Consider the following 15,436-nt stretch of genomic DNA (forward strand, 5'->3'; position numbering starts at 1 on the left):
ATAAATATATTTATGTATATATATTTATGTATATATATATTTACACACACACATATATATTTACACACACACACATATATATTTGTTTTCTGAGAAAGGGTTTCTCTGTGTAACCACCCTGGTGGTCTTGGAATTCACTTTGTAGAACAAGATGGCCTTGAAAACACAGATCCTCCTGCCTCTGCCTTCCTAGTGCTGGGGATTAAGGGTGTGTGCCACCACGTCAGGAGGTAAATATATTTTTTTTCAATGAGGAATTTTCAACCAAAGAGAGCATAGCACTGCAAGCTTAGATATCACAAATAATTTAGGGCTAATCTGACCATAAACAAGCTTTATTAGGTTTTTTATTTTAAAAAGTATTTAGAGCTCAGATTTCAAATGTAGATGTCCACCCGGACAACAGTTCATTTAAAATGTGAAAATGAAAAACTTCGGGAAAAACATATTTTCCTGAAGAGCTGGAAACAGCAATTGACCAAGTAGGCAAATTAGGAAGTAGGATTCATACTAATTTAAAAGCCTATAGGATGATGAGTCCTCGAACAAACAAAGAAAAAATGCTTCAAAACCTACAGCAAACTGAATTTCATGGCGATTTTTTTTAATGATTTACACTGCTCTTGTAATGGTACAAAAGATTTGTTTGGCAGGTGTCTATCATTATGTTTAACAAACAATTAAAATACGGTACTACATTAGGCACTTGTTTTATTTCTATATAAATAAAAACCGGATTTTGATATTAGTTGGCTTTTGTTCCTCCAGAAAATATCAATTAACCAACAAGCGCAGGAGCTTGCACGGTGTAAGCAAGCCTGGTGGCCTTAGTTCTGAGGTTGCAACACCCAGGGAAATAGGGGACAGCAGTTTCTTACTCCGCAGGTAACTCAGGCACGAACCCTCCTTTCGAGTTTGGCTGGGGCTCAAGTACCCATCCCTAGGCCACGTGCCCTAGAAAAACACCGAACAGTTCTAGGACGCAGACCCAGCCCACTCGCAACCCACGCCCTTTCCCAAGACTACTTGCAACCCTCGCCAGCCAAGCTCAGCCGGGCCAGCCCACGGCAGAACCCTCCCAGCTTTGCTCCCGGAACTTCCCCGCCTCCTGCCCCACGTGACGCATCATCCTCGCCCTCCACCAATCAGCGGCCACCTCCGCCTACCGGGGTCTCCGTCGCTCCTCTTTTGAAAACGCAGCCTACACCTCCCATCACAGTCCCCGCCCCTCTCCCGCCTCCAGGCCGCTGGCCACGCCCATCCTCAACTCCACCCCCTCCCTCAGTCCTCCGGGCGCTCACCCTTCCCGGGCTTCGCCCCGCCCCGCCCCGGGCCGGCGCGCCCGCCCTGATCTCGCGAGATCTGACGTGCGCGCCGAGGCCTCCCGCCTCCCCTCCCGTCCTCCTGCTCCCTCCCCCATCTCTCCACTCTCCGCTCTCCTCCCTCCCTCCTCCCCCCTCCACCCTCTGGGCCGGATCTCGTCTCGCTGAGGCGGAGGAGGAGAAGGAGGAGGAGGAGGACGTTCGGCCTGCGCAGTGAGATGTTTGTCCGTCGCCGCCGCCGCCGCCATCGCGGAGAAGCGCGATAAAGGCAGCCGAGCCCGGCGCGAGGGGAAGCCCGCGGAGCCGCCGCGCCAGCTCAGCCCGAGCCCGAGCCGCCCGAGCCCGAGCCGCCGCCCCCGCTGCCGCGGCCGCCCAGGGGCCGGCCCGCCGCCCAGCCCAGCCCGGGGGCCGCGCCGCCGCCCCCCGCCGAGCCCCGCGGCCGCCCTCCCGCCTTCAATGTGACACCGGCGCCTCGGAGTGCGAGCCGCAGCAGCCGCCGCCGCCGCCACCGGGGAGGGGCCGAGCACCATGTCGAATCTGAGCAAAGGCACGGGCAGCCGGAAGGACACCAAGATGCGGATCCGGGCCTTTCCGGTGAGTCGGTCCTCGGCGCCCGGGACCCGGAGCCGCGGCCGGGAGCCGCACGCGAGGCCGGGGCTGAACTCCGCCAACAGGCCGCAGCCCGCCTCCCCTCCCCCACGGCCGCCGGTGGCGGGGCGCGAGCCTTCCCGGCAACGGGGCGGCGCGGGCCGGCGCGCTCGCCTCCCGGGCCGCCCCGGGGCCTCCTTCGCGACGGCCTCGGTCTCGGTGCCGCGGCCCAGAAGGGACGCGCGTTGCCGCCGCCGCTCTCGCGTGGGGCGTGTGTGTAACTTTTGGCTTGTGGTTTCCCGAAGGACCCGGCTTGACTTGACGGTGGTGAGGGGAGACTGCCCGCCTCTGCCCCCTCCTCTGTCGGGAGCCGTCTCGCTATCCGCCTGCCCCACTCGGTGACAAATGCCACCACCAGCACCGAGCATAGTAGTGTTTATATAGAGCATCTCTGGTCCTGCAAAACCTCCTGAGCACTTCACCCACTCCTGTTCAGTATCCTCCCTCCGCTCCTGGGAGGGGAGGCACGGAACGAACTGGGCTCTTGGTTTTCCATGTCTTAGCCAAGGAAGTCCTCAACAGTCGCCACGCAGGCTTGTTTTACCTTGTAGCATTTTAGCGACAGCAAACGTTTTCTCAGAAACTTATTTTTCTCCTGGCGTTACGTTGAGTCATAGGCTTGCGGTGTTTAGTAGATGGAGTGTAACTTTGGATGCCATGCCTTGATCAGACAGCCTGTGGCAGGCAATTAAAACGTCCTGTTGTAACAGGGAAACTGGACGTACTTGCTCATGTCGCCACAGTAACAGGTACAAGTCAAGTAGACAGACACACCGGCAGGCGAGCAGATTTTTAAAAGTAAAACCGAGGAAAGTTGTATGTGTTTTTCTTTCCTAAGGGTCATAGCATTCTGTCCTGTGGGAGGGAAGGGGGACTTTGTCATTTTTTAAGCAGGCTTTTCTTGAAGTACCCTTTGCAGTGAGGAAGGGAAAGATGACAGTGTTGTCCGAGTTGAGTAACTTTGTCCTGGAGAACTTTAGGGCCTCTGAATTCTTAATATCCAAAGGAAAAGTACATATCTGATCCAGAATTGCGAACCTTTCTGTAAGTAAATGGGGTCTTTGTGAACAGGGAGGGTACAATCAGGAGAATGAATTATCTTCATAATAATTGCATTATGAATGATTTTTTAATAAAAGATTACACCAGAAAGGGACGATAGCACTAATAAAAAGTTCACTAGTGTGTTTTTCTTTGTAGTTGGGCTGTAAACTTGAATTTGAGTAATAATAGTTTTCTTACTGAATCAACCATCCAAGTGACTGTCAAATCTTTCTTATCCCCCTTCCCCCTGCTTCTTTTTTTAGGTTTTTTGTTTTGTTTTTTTAAATAAACAGTGACACTGGTTTTCTAGGAAATGTTTGCTCTTGGTGCTGTTCGGTTTTGAAGGCTTTGTTGTTTAGTAAAATGTTGAAGAGCTTTTATCTGACAAGTTAGTATTTTTCAGAGTAACCAGTTCTATCTTTACCAGTGTTCGCACCTCTCTGACCTCTCTATTTCCCTGCTGGAACCTGTTTTTCTCTCCCATTCCTTCAAGGGTCCAAGATATGCTGAGTGCTCTATACAGGCACTGTTTGTCACTAGGGCTTGAGAATTCACTAGTAGAGGTGGAAAGGCAAAGATCTTTGTTTTTTGGAGCTAGTGTTAGGGAGTAAAAGCAGGAGAGAATTTTATTCCATTAGCTGAAGATAATAGTGTGTGATAATATATAGTACTGGAACTGAGATTTTTATTTTGGTTTGTTTTTTGTTTTTTTTTTCCTAGTTAATAAATAAATAACAGTCACAGGTAGTTCCCATTGAAAATAATCAGCTGTTGTTTGGGACAGATAATGGTCCAGTGATATTTCATTGACTTCTGGGAATCGAGTCCTTAGACTGTCAGAGTTCCTTTCATAGAGATTAGTGTGCTCTTGCGTATAACAGCCCACATGAACTGCTAGTCAGAAGATGTAAATAGTATTTCACACATACATAAATAAATACCATTTATGCTTATGTATGTGTGTGTATTCCTACCACTGGTGTATGGTAACACCATGTGGAGATATGTTAGTTATAACTTACGGGAGACTAGGTTAAAAAGTTTCAGTTGCTTATTTCAGGTTTGTTGGTTTTTTCCCCCCAAAAAATTGATGTGTAAAAGGAATGGGTAAGTTTGGATTTGATTGGTTTTCACTGTGCAGTAGTGGTCAGTTACTTTGCAGAATAGTTCGTATATACATGAGAGGACTTCAGATACAATTTTACCAGATCAGACAGGTACGCTCATATTTTTAGAGTGTATTTTAAGCTTGCCTTCACATTATTCAGCATAGTGAAAGTTACACCACACCAGCTTAATGCGCAGTTTAATTTTTTTCTGCTCCCCTCCATTTACATTTTTAAGTAAACATATGAAATTTAAGATTACAAATTTCTGTGTACTTTGACAGTTGACAGAAAAAATGTTGACTTAATTTGTAGACTTTTCTTCATTATATAGAATATAGATTATTTTAAATCTTTTGTTGGTGATTCAAAACAATTGTGTGGGGGATGGGTTTGTACATATAAGTGTAAGTTTCTGAAGAGGGCAGAGGAGTCAGATACCACCTTGAAGTCATCCTGAACTACCTATTTCAGTGCTGGGTTCTGGTCCTCTGAAAGAGCAGTGGGCACTTTGAACAGTATCTGGCTCCTGTTGATAATATTTTGTAAAAAGTGTACATAAAATATCAATTGGGGCTACAGAACTTGATTATTATTAAGAAGGGACATTACATATGGGTTCAGGCCAAGTAATTCCTATGGAAGAGATTCTTTCGTTGCTGTTAGCATGTGTTTTCATTCCTGTTCTGTCTCCTGCATACTCTTCCTGGGGTCACTTTTCTATGAAAAACTGTTTCTCTCTGTATGGTCCAGAAGTTTGTTCACATGGGTTTTAACAGGCATGGCTGGAATTGGAGGTGTGATTCTTGAATGAAAATGCCTTCCTCTGTCATTTACCATTCTTGGCATCGCTTAGAAGATTAGGAGACACAGTGAAAGTCATTCCAGTGATGTGACCTGTCTGTTTAGAAAGCTCCCATGGGTCCTGAAAGTAACTTCAGTTAATAGTCTATGAAGCATGCTAAATCATAACAGGGACAACTCTGGATGTAATCTGCTCTGTGATTGTAGATGAGTTTTACCTTTGCAGCATGGGCAGCGGATGATGTCCACAACGTGACAGAAATGCTAAGATCATTCATGATAAACATTAGAGCATGGAGAAATAAGATAAGAACTTGGGGATAGATAATGTCTTTTTTTTCCCCTATTTCTAGTTACAGTAATATTTGCCAGATTTAAAGAACGTCTTTGAACTTTACAATAGGTTTGTTTACTAGAGGAGGTACTTGTTAGAACTGTTTGTACTGTATCTGTAGGAAAGCTAAATAACAGTCTTAATCACACAAACCCAGGAGTAAACTGTTTTCATTCTGTGTCTTTTTTTATTTTTCCTTATATTTATTTTATGTGCATTGACATTTTTGCCTGTACTTTTGTCTGTGTGAGAGTTCCAGGTCCACTTACAGTTGGAGTTACAACTGGTTGTAAGTCACCATTGAACCCGGTTCCTCTGGAAGAGCTGTAAGTGCTCTTAACCCCTGAGCCATCTCTCCAGCCCCTGTTATTTTCTTACAGAGAAATTATGGGGAAACATACCAAAATGCTGCTTACATTTATGCTTAACAGACTTAGTAGCTTATGTATAACATTTATAGTTTAGAGTTATTGCAGCTTTGCTTAAAATAAGAGAAGATAAAAAGCGTAATGTTTTCCTTTTTTTTTTTATTTAAAAAAAAAATTTTGTTGTGTTTGTATGGTTTGCCTGCTTGTATGTCCATACCACTTTTGTGCCTGTTGCCCTCAGAGGTGAGAAGAAGGCATCATCCTCTGGAACTGAAGTTGTGGATGGTGGCAGAGTACCATATGGATTCTGGAAACTGAACTTTACATCCTCTGCAGTAGTAGCAAGTGCTTTTAACCATAGAGTCATCTCTCTGGGCCTCTTACTTTGGTTTTTAATTAAGTGTAGACTCTTGCCCATGAGTGCAGGTTCCCATGGAGGCAAAAGAAGGTGTTGGATCCTGTGGAATTGGAGTTAGGGGAAGTTGAGAACCAAGGGGCTTGGGTGTTGGGAACCAAGCTGGGATCTTCTGAAAGAGCGGTGCACACTCTAACTCCTGAGGCATTCAGAAGAGTTGGGAAAATTAGTGTGAAGGCTGAATTTTGTTTGTATGCAAGAGAGAGAATTGGTGCCTGTTACTGTGTGTGCAACGTGTCTGTGGTGTGGCACATGTGTCTGTGGGTATGTTTGAGGCCAGAGGACTTTGGATATACTTGTCTATATTACCTTACTCCCTTATGATATGTTCTCTCCCTGAACCTGAAGATGGGCTGGCTGCCCACAAGTAAGTCTCAGGGATCCTTCTGTCCCCACCCTTCCATAGAGCTGAGGTTACAGCTTCTCATTCACACATCCTGTGCTGAACTTTTTACATGGGCACTAGAATCTGTGTTCAGATCCTTACATAGCAAACACTCTTGCCCACTGAGCCATCTTATCTCTCCAACACCGTGAATTTTAAAGCCTATTTGCACAGTAGCATAGTCTAGAAATGTGAAAATTTACCTTTTGTGTATATAATACATTAATTAGGAAGTTAAATCATTCACACAAAAATAGTCGTTTGTTTGAAGATCATTCATTGATTAAATGTAGCTTAGTGGTGGTACTAATAACATCTGTCCAGTTCAGAAAGAGTATAGAATTATGACTAGAAATACTACACTTTTCTTTGTATTATAAATGTGGAGAACTTAGGATAGATTTTTTTGTTACCTTTCATTCAGGGTTTTCAGAAGGGTCTTTAGTAGATAGACTTAATATGTTACTGGATAATTTATTTTAAAATAAGTTAATAAAATAATAAATTCTTGTTTGCCTGTTGTAAAATGTATTAATATTAAGAGTCATTGAGATAAAATATGATATGTAATTAATAGATTTATTATGGTTTGACAATTTAGTAGACTTTCTAATCATGAAAGTGATAAAATAAAGAATATTAGCATTTTTTTTTTTTTTTTTTTTTTTTTTTTGGTTTTTCGAGACAGGGTTTCTCTGTGGTTTTGGAGCCTGTCCTGGAACTAGCTCTTGTAGACCAGGCTGATCTCGAACTCACAGAGATCCGCCTGCCTCTGCCTCCCAAGTGCTGGGATTAAAGGCGTGCGCCACCACCGCCCGGCAGAATATTAGCATTTTGATGTTTCTCTTTTTAATGCTTCATACCACTGCGTGATTTCTTAGTCGAATTCAGTTTTATTTTGTATATTACATTTTTGTGGTTTCGTTTCTTTTTGTGTGGTGGAGTTTGAACCCAGGGCCACAGATATGCTAAATAAGCGCTCTTAACACTGAGCTTTTATATCCCCCTCTGTGTATTCTTTTTTTAAAATTATTTTTATTTATTTTTTTATGTGTATTAGTGTTTTGCCTGCATGTGCATCTGTGCGCCACGTGTGTTGTTGGTGCCTGAGGAGGTAGGAATTGAACCCAGGTCTTTCACCAGTATTCATAACCACTAAGTCTTGAACTCCCTGTATTCCATGTTTAATCATGATTCCTTCAGAACATATGATTATATTTTTGAAACATTTTTAGTCATTGGTTTTAATTTTAATCATTCACCTTCTGTCAGGTATTTGATTGAATCTAGGAAGTTCCTATTTTCTCTGTACAGACTGCAGCTTGGACTCTGAATAATCTATGATTCTAGAATTACTGAGCTGAATAGAGTATATTACATATTGAGTATCCAGGAAGGTAGACTGCTAAAACTTAGTTGAATGCTTTCCATGTACTGGGCAGTCTAAACTTGATTCTTGAAGCTCTATACCAGTGGTTTTCAACCTGTGGTGGTTGTGACCTCTTTAGGGATCAAACAACCCTTTCCCCGAGGTTTGCCTAAGACCATCTGCATATCAGATATTTACATTAAGATTTATAACAGGCTGGGTGGAGGTGGTGCTCACCTTTAATCCTAGCACTCAGGAGACAGAGGCAGGTGGATCTCTGAGGTTGAGGCCAGCCTGCAGCAAAACCTTGTCTTGAAAAACCAAAACCCAAACCAAAAACAAAACAAAACGCAAAAAAACCAGAAAACAAAAGAAAAAAAGATTCCTAATAGTAGCAAAATTATAGTTAGGAAGTAGTATAATATGATTATTGTTACCACAACACGAGGAACTGTTTAAGAAGTCACAGCATTAGGAAGGTTGAGAACCAATGTTCTATGCTATCTTAATTTTATCTGTTTTACGTGCGAGGGCTTGAGAATTTAGTGTGCTTGCGGTTAGTCTGTAAGTACGAGAACCAGGTTATAACTGGTTCTGTTTAATGTGACTAGGAAGCATACACTTCAAGATTGTTTGATTTCTTTGAATCTTGGCCAGATACATCTTTTTTATTTAATAGGTTAAAAAAAAAAAAAACTACTTGAGCCTTTTTGTGTGTATGTATACTTCTCTTATTTTTCACTATTATTAGTAAGGGTAAAAACTATGGGTAAACCCTGAGGAACTTTTAGTTTTGAAGCATTTGATATATGTGTTAGTCGTATGGCTAAAAAGTAAAGAGACTGCCAGGGCGGTGGTAGTGCACATCTTTAATCCCAGCACTCGGGAGGCAGAGGCAGGCGGATCTCTGTGAGCTTGAGGCCAGCCTGGTCTACAAGAGCTAGTGCCAGGACAGACTCCAAATAGACAGAGAAACCCTGTCTCAAAAGAGGCTGAGAGAATAGCAGTTACAAATGTGGGCTCTGTAATGCTGTGGTTTGAACAACAGGTCCACTTCTTTATAGCTGTGCTGTCTTCTAAATTAGCCTCAGTTTTCTCTATAAAATGAGAATACTGAAAGGACGTGCCTTACCATCTTCTTGTGTGATAAAGTAAAGCTTAGAATTTAACTAGCGCACAGTTAACTGTAATTATGTCACTATTGATTCATGATTTTGCCATAATCTGAATATTAAAATTGTAATGTTTTTGTAGGTAGATTGAAATTCTGCATACTTATTTAGTGATGTATCCTCCCTCCATATTTTATACAAACTCTAGCTTAGCATTTCTGAAATCTGCAGAAGCAATTTGCAAACCACCCAAGAATGCAATCTAAAGGATATAGGGTTAATACCTCTGGGGTTCTGCACAGAATGCTACTGGTTTTTGGAGAGAGAATTAACAGCAGTTCTCAACCTGTGGGTCTTGACCCCTTTGAAGGTCAAGCAATCTTTTACAGGGGTTTGTCTAAGGCTATCTGCATATCAGATTTACATTATGATTCATAACAGTAGCAAAATTACAGTTATGAAGTAGCATTGAAAATAATTTTCTGGGGGCTGGAGAGATGGCTCAGTGGTTAAGAGCACTACCTGCTCTTCCAAAGGTCCTGAGTTCAATTCCCAGCAACCACATGGTGGCTCACAACCATCTGTAATGAGATCTGGTACCCTCTTCTGGCCTGCAGGCATACATGCAGACAGGATATTGTACACATAATAAATAAATAAATATTTAAAAAAAAAGACCTGTGGCATTAAAAAAAAAAGAAAATAATTTTCTGGAGCAGGGCGGTGGTGGCGCACGCCTTTAATCCCAGCACTCGGGAGGCAGAGGCAGGTGGATCTCTGTGGGTTCGAGACCAGCCTGGTCTACAAGAGCTAGTTCCAGGACGGGCTCCAAAGCCACAGAGAAACCCTGTCTCGAAAAACCAAAAAAAAGAAAGAAAATAATTTTCTGTTTGGGGGTCTTTAGCCTTAGTAAGGTTGAGAGCCACAGGTTTAAAACACCACCGTTTTTTAAGTGTTATTTTCTTTCTCCTCCCTTTCTTGGTATTGCTCCCCAGTTAGATTATGGGTTTGTCCAGTGCTTATACTAGACAGCTTTTTGAACCACAAAATGTGCATGGGTAGTGGATGATTGATAAATGAGAAACTGGTTCTTTAAGCCAAACAATTGTAATTGATTAATTTAGTGCAAATGGTGGTTTGAAATGTTTGGGTGTGTAAGTGAAGTCATAGATCATTAATGATCCTGTATCATCTTTCTTAGAAGGGTAATCTCCTTAGTGTTTAGAACAAATTACTTGAAAGTAAGTGGTATGATGGGTTACCAAGGTTTCTAGATTCAGCAATAGACTTCTATTGTCCTAGTCTCTGGTACAGGTTTTTGTTCTTTGTTTTTTTTGGTTGGTTTTTCGAGACAGGGTTTCTCTGAAGCTTTGAAGCCTGTCCTGCAACAAGCTCTTGTAGAGCAGGCTGGCCTCAAACTCACAGAGATCCGCCTGCCTCTGCCTCTCGAGTCCTGGGATTAAAGGTGAGCTCCACCACCGCCTGACTAGGTACAGTATTTTCTATATCCTAGCTGAACTCCACAGTACAACCGAGTACTTCTGTCAGGACACACTTAGATGTCCTCTCCATCTCAGCTCACTTCATTGTACAGACTGAGCCAGTTCTTTAACTGTATATGATCTAACCTCTGTACTGTCCTCAGGATTTTCTTGTTTCTTATCATCTGAAGCAGAAGCATAGCTTTGCTCTGAGGGGATAGGTTTACCTTAACTTACGCTCATTCTGGGCACAGAATGCAGTTACTGCGCCACAGCTATCATCTTTTTAGGCTCAGACTCTTGAGAATTACTATTTTCCTTTCTGACCATCTTTTTTATTAATGCTCACTCAGTCTTTGAGTAACTTAGTGTCTCCTTCATAGATATAAATTATCTCTAGTTCAAGTCTTTTTTTTTCTCTTTCTGTCTGTCTGTCTGTCTTTTTCTTTTTTTTTTTTTCTTTTTTTTGAGTCAAGGTTTTTCTGTAGCTTTGGAGCCTGTCTTTGTAGCTAGCTCTTGTAGACCAGGCTGGCCTCAAACTCAACAGAGATCTGCACGCCTCTGCCTCCTAAGTGCTGGCACCACTTTAAAGGCATACGCCACCACCACCCAGCTAGTTCAAGTCCTAATTTTATCCATTACATGTCAGAATGTTTATTTGTTTAAATTAAAATGCTTATGTGTTGCTGATGTGAATCACGTAATGGATCTACAGTAATAACTCTTATCTTGGCCACTGTGCATTACAGTAACATCCTCTCTTGGACAATATTGGCTGTTAGAAATCTTAAAACACCTAACGTGTCATGGCTCTGCCATGTATTAGATACAGAACTTTTAGAAAATAATAACATAAGATGTTTTTATACAGATTTTATTTTCTGTGCACATGTGTAAAACCATGGAGATCAGAAGAGGATGTTAGATCCCCTGGAACTAGAATTATAGGTGTTTGTGACCTACTTGGCATGGGTGCTGGGACGCAAATTCGAGTCCTGATTATTGAACAGCAAGTACCATAAACTGTTGGGCCTTTTCTCTAACCTTCATGCCAAGTTCATACACAAAACTTTTAGAATAGTACTGGAGGACAAATAAGCATTATAAACAGATATAAGCGATTGCTATGTCATTATTTTGTTCTATTTTTTGGTTGGTTGATTCTTGCATTGTATTCATGACCTCAAGGAGACCAAACTATGGCATTGTCATTACCTCCTCTGCTACCAGTTGTTCCATTATTCCCTTCTTCTACAGAACAAAGACAAAAGGATTAGCAAAACCCATCTTGGATGATACCACCTATTTGCCTTCATTGCCATGTTTTCTAGGCTGTGATGAACAGAAGAAAATTGAAAAACAGTGGTCACTAATTTAGACAGATGCTCAATGACTTGAAGCATTTTATGTGTGTACCTAGCTAGTATGTCCTCTTTCACCTTTCCTGCTCAGCTGTTACTTCTTTTTATGTTATTACATTGGTGTTTTGCCTGCATGTATGAGAATGTTGAATCCCCTGGAACTGGAGTTACAACAGTTGTGAGCTGACATGTTGGTGCTTGTAATTGAACCTGGGTCCTCTTTCTGAAAGAGCAACCAGTCTTCTTAACTGCCGAGCTGTAGCACGATTAATAAAAACCCAGAGACAGACATTGGGATTCAGCCTGAAGGTCAGAAAAGCAAAACAGCTGGCTATTACCTCTATCTCAGTCTGAAATGGCGATCCTGCCTCCAGGAATCTCAAAATGAGATTGTGACTGAGAGCTGTGCCCTCCCATCTTATATTCCTCTCTAGTGCTGGGATTAAAGATGTGTACCGGGGCCTGGAGAGATGGCTCAGCGGTTAAGAGCATTGTGTGCTCTTCCAAAGGACCCGAGTTCGATTCCCAGCAACCACATGGTGGCTCACAACCATCTGTAATGAGGTCTGGTGTCCTCTTCTAGCCTGCAGGCATATATGTAAACAGAATATTGTATCCATAATAAATAAATATTTAAAAAAATAAATAAAGATGTGTACCACTACCACCTGATTTCTATGACAAACTAGTGTGGCTACTGATTAAAGGTGTGTGTCACCACTGCCTGGTCTGTAAGACTGATCACTGCAGCTGCTTTTACTCTCTGAACTTCAGGCAAGCTTTATTTATTAAAATACAAATGAAATATCACTACACGAGCCATCTCTCCAGCTTCAAAATTTTAATCACTGTACTTAAAACTGCTTATTAAGAATTCTTGCCAGGCGGTGGTGGCACATGCCTTTAGTCCGAACATTTAGGAGAGAAGCAGGCCTGGTGTACAAAATGAGTTCCAGAACAACCAGGGCTGTTATATAAAGAAATCCTGTCTTCGGGGGAAAAAAAGAAAAAAAAAGGGAAAAGAATTCTCAGCCAGGTGTGTGGGGTGTGTGATGTGGTGGCACACACCTTTAATCCCAGCCACAGGAGGCAGATGCTGGCAGATCTCTGTGAGTTCAGGTTAGCCTGGTCAACAAAGTAAATTCCAGAACAGCCAAGACTGTTACACAGAGAAACCCTGTCCTGAACCCCTCTCCCCACAGAATTCTCTTACCCTGCTTCAAAAAAATCTAACAACTATTCCCCCACCCCCATACACACTAGGAAAACTTGTGTCAGGAGATGAAAGTTCTTCAGCAGTCTTTATATTTAATAGTTTTGAACGTGTATCATTACTCTTTCCTTTGGTCTGAGTAGAAAGAAGCGCTTTTTCTTGTCTTCATTACCAATTTCATTTGTTTTTATAGCCAAAGTCCTGATAGAATGGTCTATATCTATTTAGCAGTATGATTTTCATTTAGAGGAAGTATCAAATCTTTTTGTATTGATTTTCCTCAATCTAGTTATAATAATACACAACATAGAGTAGATAGTATTCAGTAAATGAAATAATGCAGTCATCTCTTAAGATAAAATGGCACACCACAGGACAGCTTTTCACAGATTCTAATTATAAGGAGTAAATGAGATAGTATAAAAATTACTTTCTAATAGCAGTGTAACTGGGAGATTTTAAAGAAAGAGTTGCTAATTTTAAAGTCAGAATTTTCATTTTAAAATGTTTAGTCTTTCCTATAGTCACAGTTGTCACAGTCAGACACAGATTCTGTAAAAGAGTGCACTTAAAAAGCTTAGTCATTGCCTTAACATCACTAATCACCAGCCTGCCTAACAGGGCCCTGCTTGCCCAGCTAGGTAGTGATAGGAAATGGATAACTAGCCTTTTACTTGTCTGACTAGCCCAAAGCTTTTGCTATTGAAAAGCATTCCTTTTAATGTTTTAATGCCAACTGAAATTCTGAAGTGATTAAGTAAAATTTGTTGATTTGACTTTTATATTTTTAAGACTTAGAGTCTAGAGAAAAAAAGAACTTTTTTTTTTTTATGAGAAGTGCTGAGCAAGAGAACAAAATCGTCAAAGGGGAGTCTGCCTTCTTTGGAAAATGTAAGACTTCTTGGAGATACTCTAAAACAGCAAGGCAACATTACGAAGAGGGATCCTTAATACACTGCTTGCAGTTTATTCTCTAAAGTAGCTCTGTTGACATATCCTCTCCAAGTAATGAACCTTGTTTTCCTCTTTATGTCCAGGTACTCTCCATCTCCAACAGAGAGAAGTCATTTCATACGATTAGTAAACTGCTAAGTGTTGAACACCTACTTTATTCTGGATTTTGTTTTAAATATTTTTGGCTGATCTCAAATACTAAAGACAAGCTTTAGTTGACATTTTTCCTCTTGTTTTAAATCCAGTTGGGAGTTCTGAGAAAACCACAAACATATGTAATATTATATATACACATAGAAAGGGTAGAGGCAGAATTCATATCCAAGTGTCTGACTCAAAAAGAATGCCGTTTTCCATTAGACTACCAGGGCTGTCCATCCATTGGACATCACTACATGGCATTCTCATCTGTAGAAGTATTGGGTCATATTCATAGCTGTCCTAGCATGCATGCATGCAATCCATGGGACCCAGGTTGATCTTGCATGCGATACTACATATTTATGTTAAGTGTTCTCTAGATTCTGGAATAATATGCTTTCTCAAAAGAAATATACTGAAAAAATAATTCCAAATTGGTTTAAATTATTGACTGATAGCTGGGTGGTGGTGGTGGTGCATGCCTTTAATCCCAGCACCCGGAAGGCAAAGGCATGTGGATCTCTGTAAATTCCAGTCTAGCCTAATCTACAAAGCAAGTTCCAGGACAGCCAGGTGTACACAGAGAAACCCTATCTTGAAAAAAAAAAAATTGACTGGTGACATGTCTAGGAGTCCTGGGTCTTATCCAGTGTATGCAGCACAGTGCAGTTTATCTTAAGTGTGTACTTAGAAATAATATTACTTGCAGTACTTCGAAAAAATTTAGAGTATACCTAAGTAGTAAACAGTGAAATGAGTTTAAAGCACAAGAATTAGAGAATTCAGTTAATACTTCTCTTAGTTTTTGTGAATGAAACATGAAGTATAGTTTTTTGTTGTTTTGTTTTTTTCCCTCCGGCATGGCTGAGAAGTTACATCTTCTCAGATGAATTTTTCTCTTTTACCATACCAATCCCAGTTCCTCCTCCCACTTCTCCTCCCATTCCCCCCTTTTTTCACCCTACCCCCCATCTGCTCCTCAGAGAGGGTAAGATCTCTCCTGGGAAGTCAACTAAGTCTGTCCCATCATCTCACCTCATTGAGGCAAGACCAATCCTACCCCCTGCCCTTCCTAGGCATAGGCCCCCTGAATACTTGTGACAATGGTGTGACTTGGGAAGTATGTGGAGCCACTGGCAGCAGGACTGTGATCTAACCCTAATGCATGGACTTACTTTATGGAGCCCACTCTCTATGGAGAGATACCTTGCTCAGCCTACACACAAAGTATAGTTTTTAAATGAATTAAATTGGCCAGATTTAACTATTTTCTCCTAAAGTATTTTGTGGTGTTTGTTTATGAACATGTGCATGTGTGTATGCATTCTTGTGTAATGCCAAGATACAAGTTTGGTGCCTTTAGTCTCTTTTCCACTTTA

General features: G+C 41.7%; 1 protein-coding gene across 1 annotated transcript in view; it reads left to right on the top strand.

Annotated features, from left to right (window-relative positions):
- Positions 1-1,416: 1,416 nt before the first annotated feature.
- The window catches only part of Cul3 (cullin 3), a 92,136-nt gene continuing 78,116 nt past the window's right edge, over positions 1,417-15,436 (top strand). Inside the window, exon 1 of the mRNA XM_057757662.1 lies at positions 1,417-1,916. Within this exon, the coding sequence (XP_057613645.1) occupies positions 1,851-1,916 (66 nt within the window). The 5' untranslated portion in view covers positions 1,417-1,850. The remainder of the gene's footprint in view (positions 1,917-15,436) is intronic.

Source organism: Chionomys nivalis, chromosome 2 (assembly GCF_950005125.1).
Source record: "Chionomys nivalis chromosome 2, mChiNiv1.1, whole genome shotgun sequence".
Lineage (NCBI taxonomy): Eukaryota > Metazoa > Chordata > Mammalia > Rodentia > Cricetidae > Chionomys > Chionomys nivalis.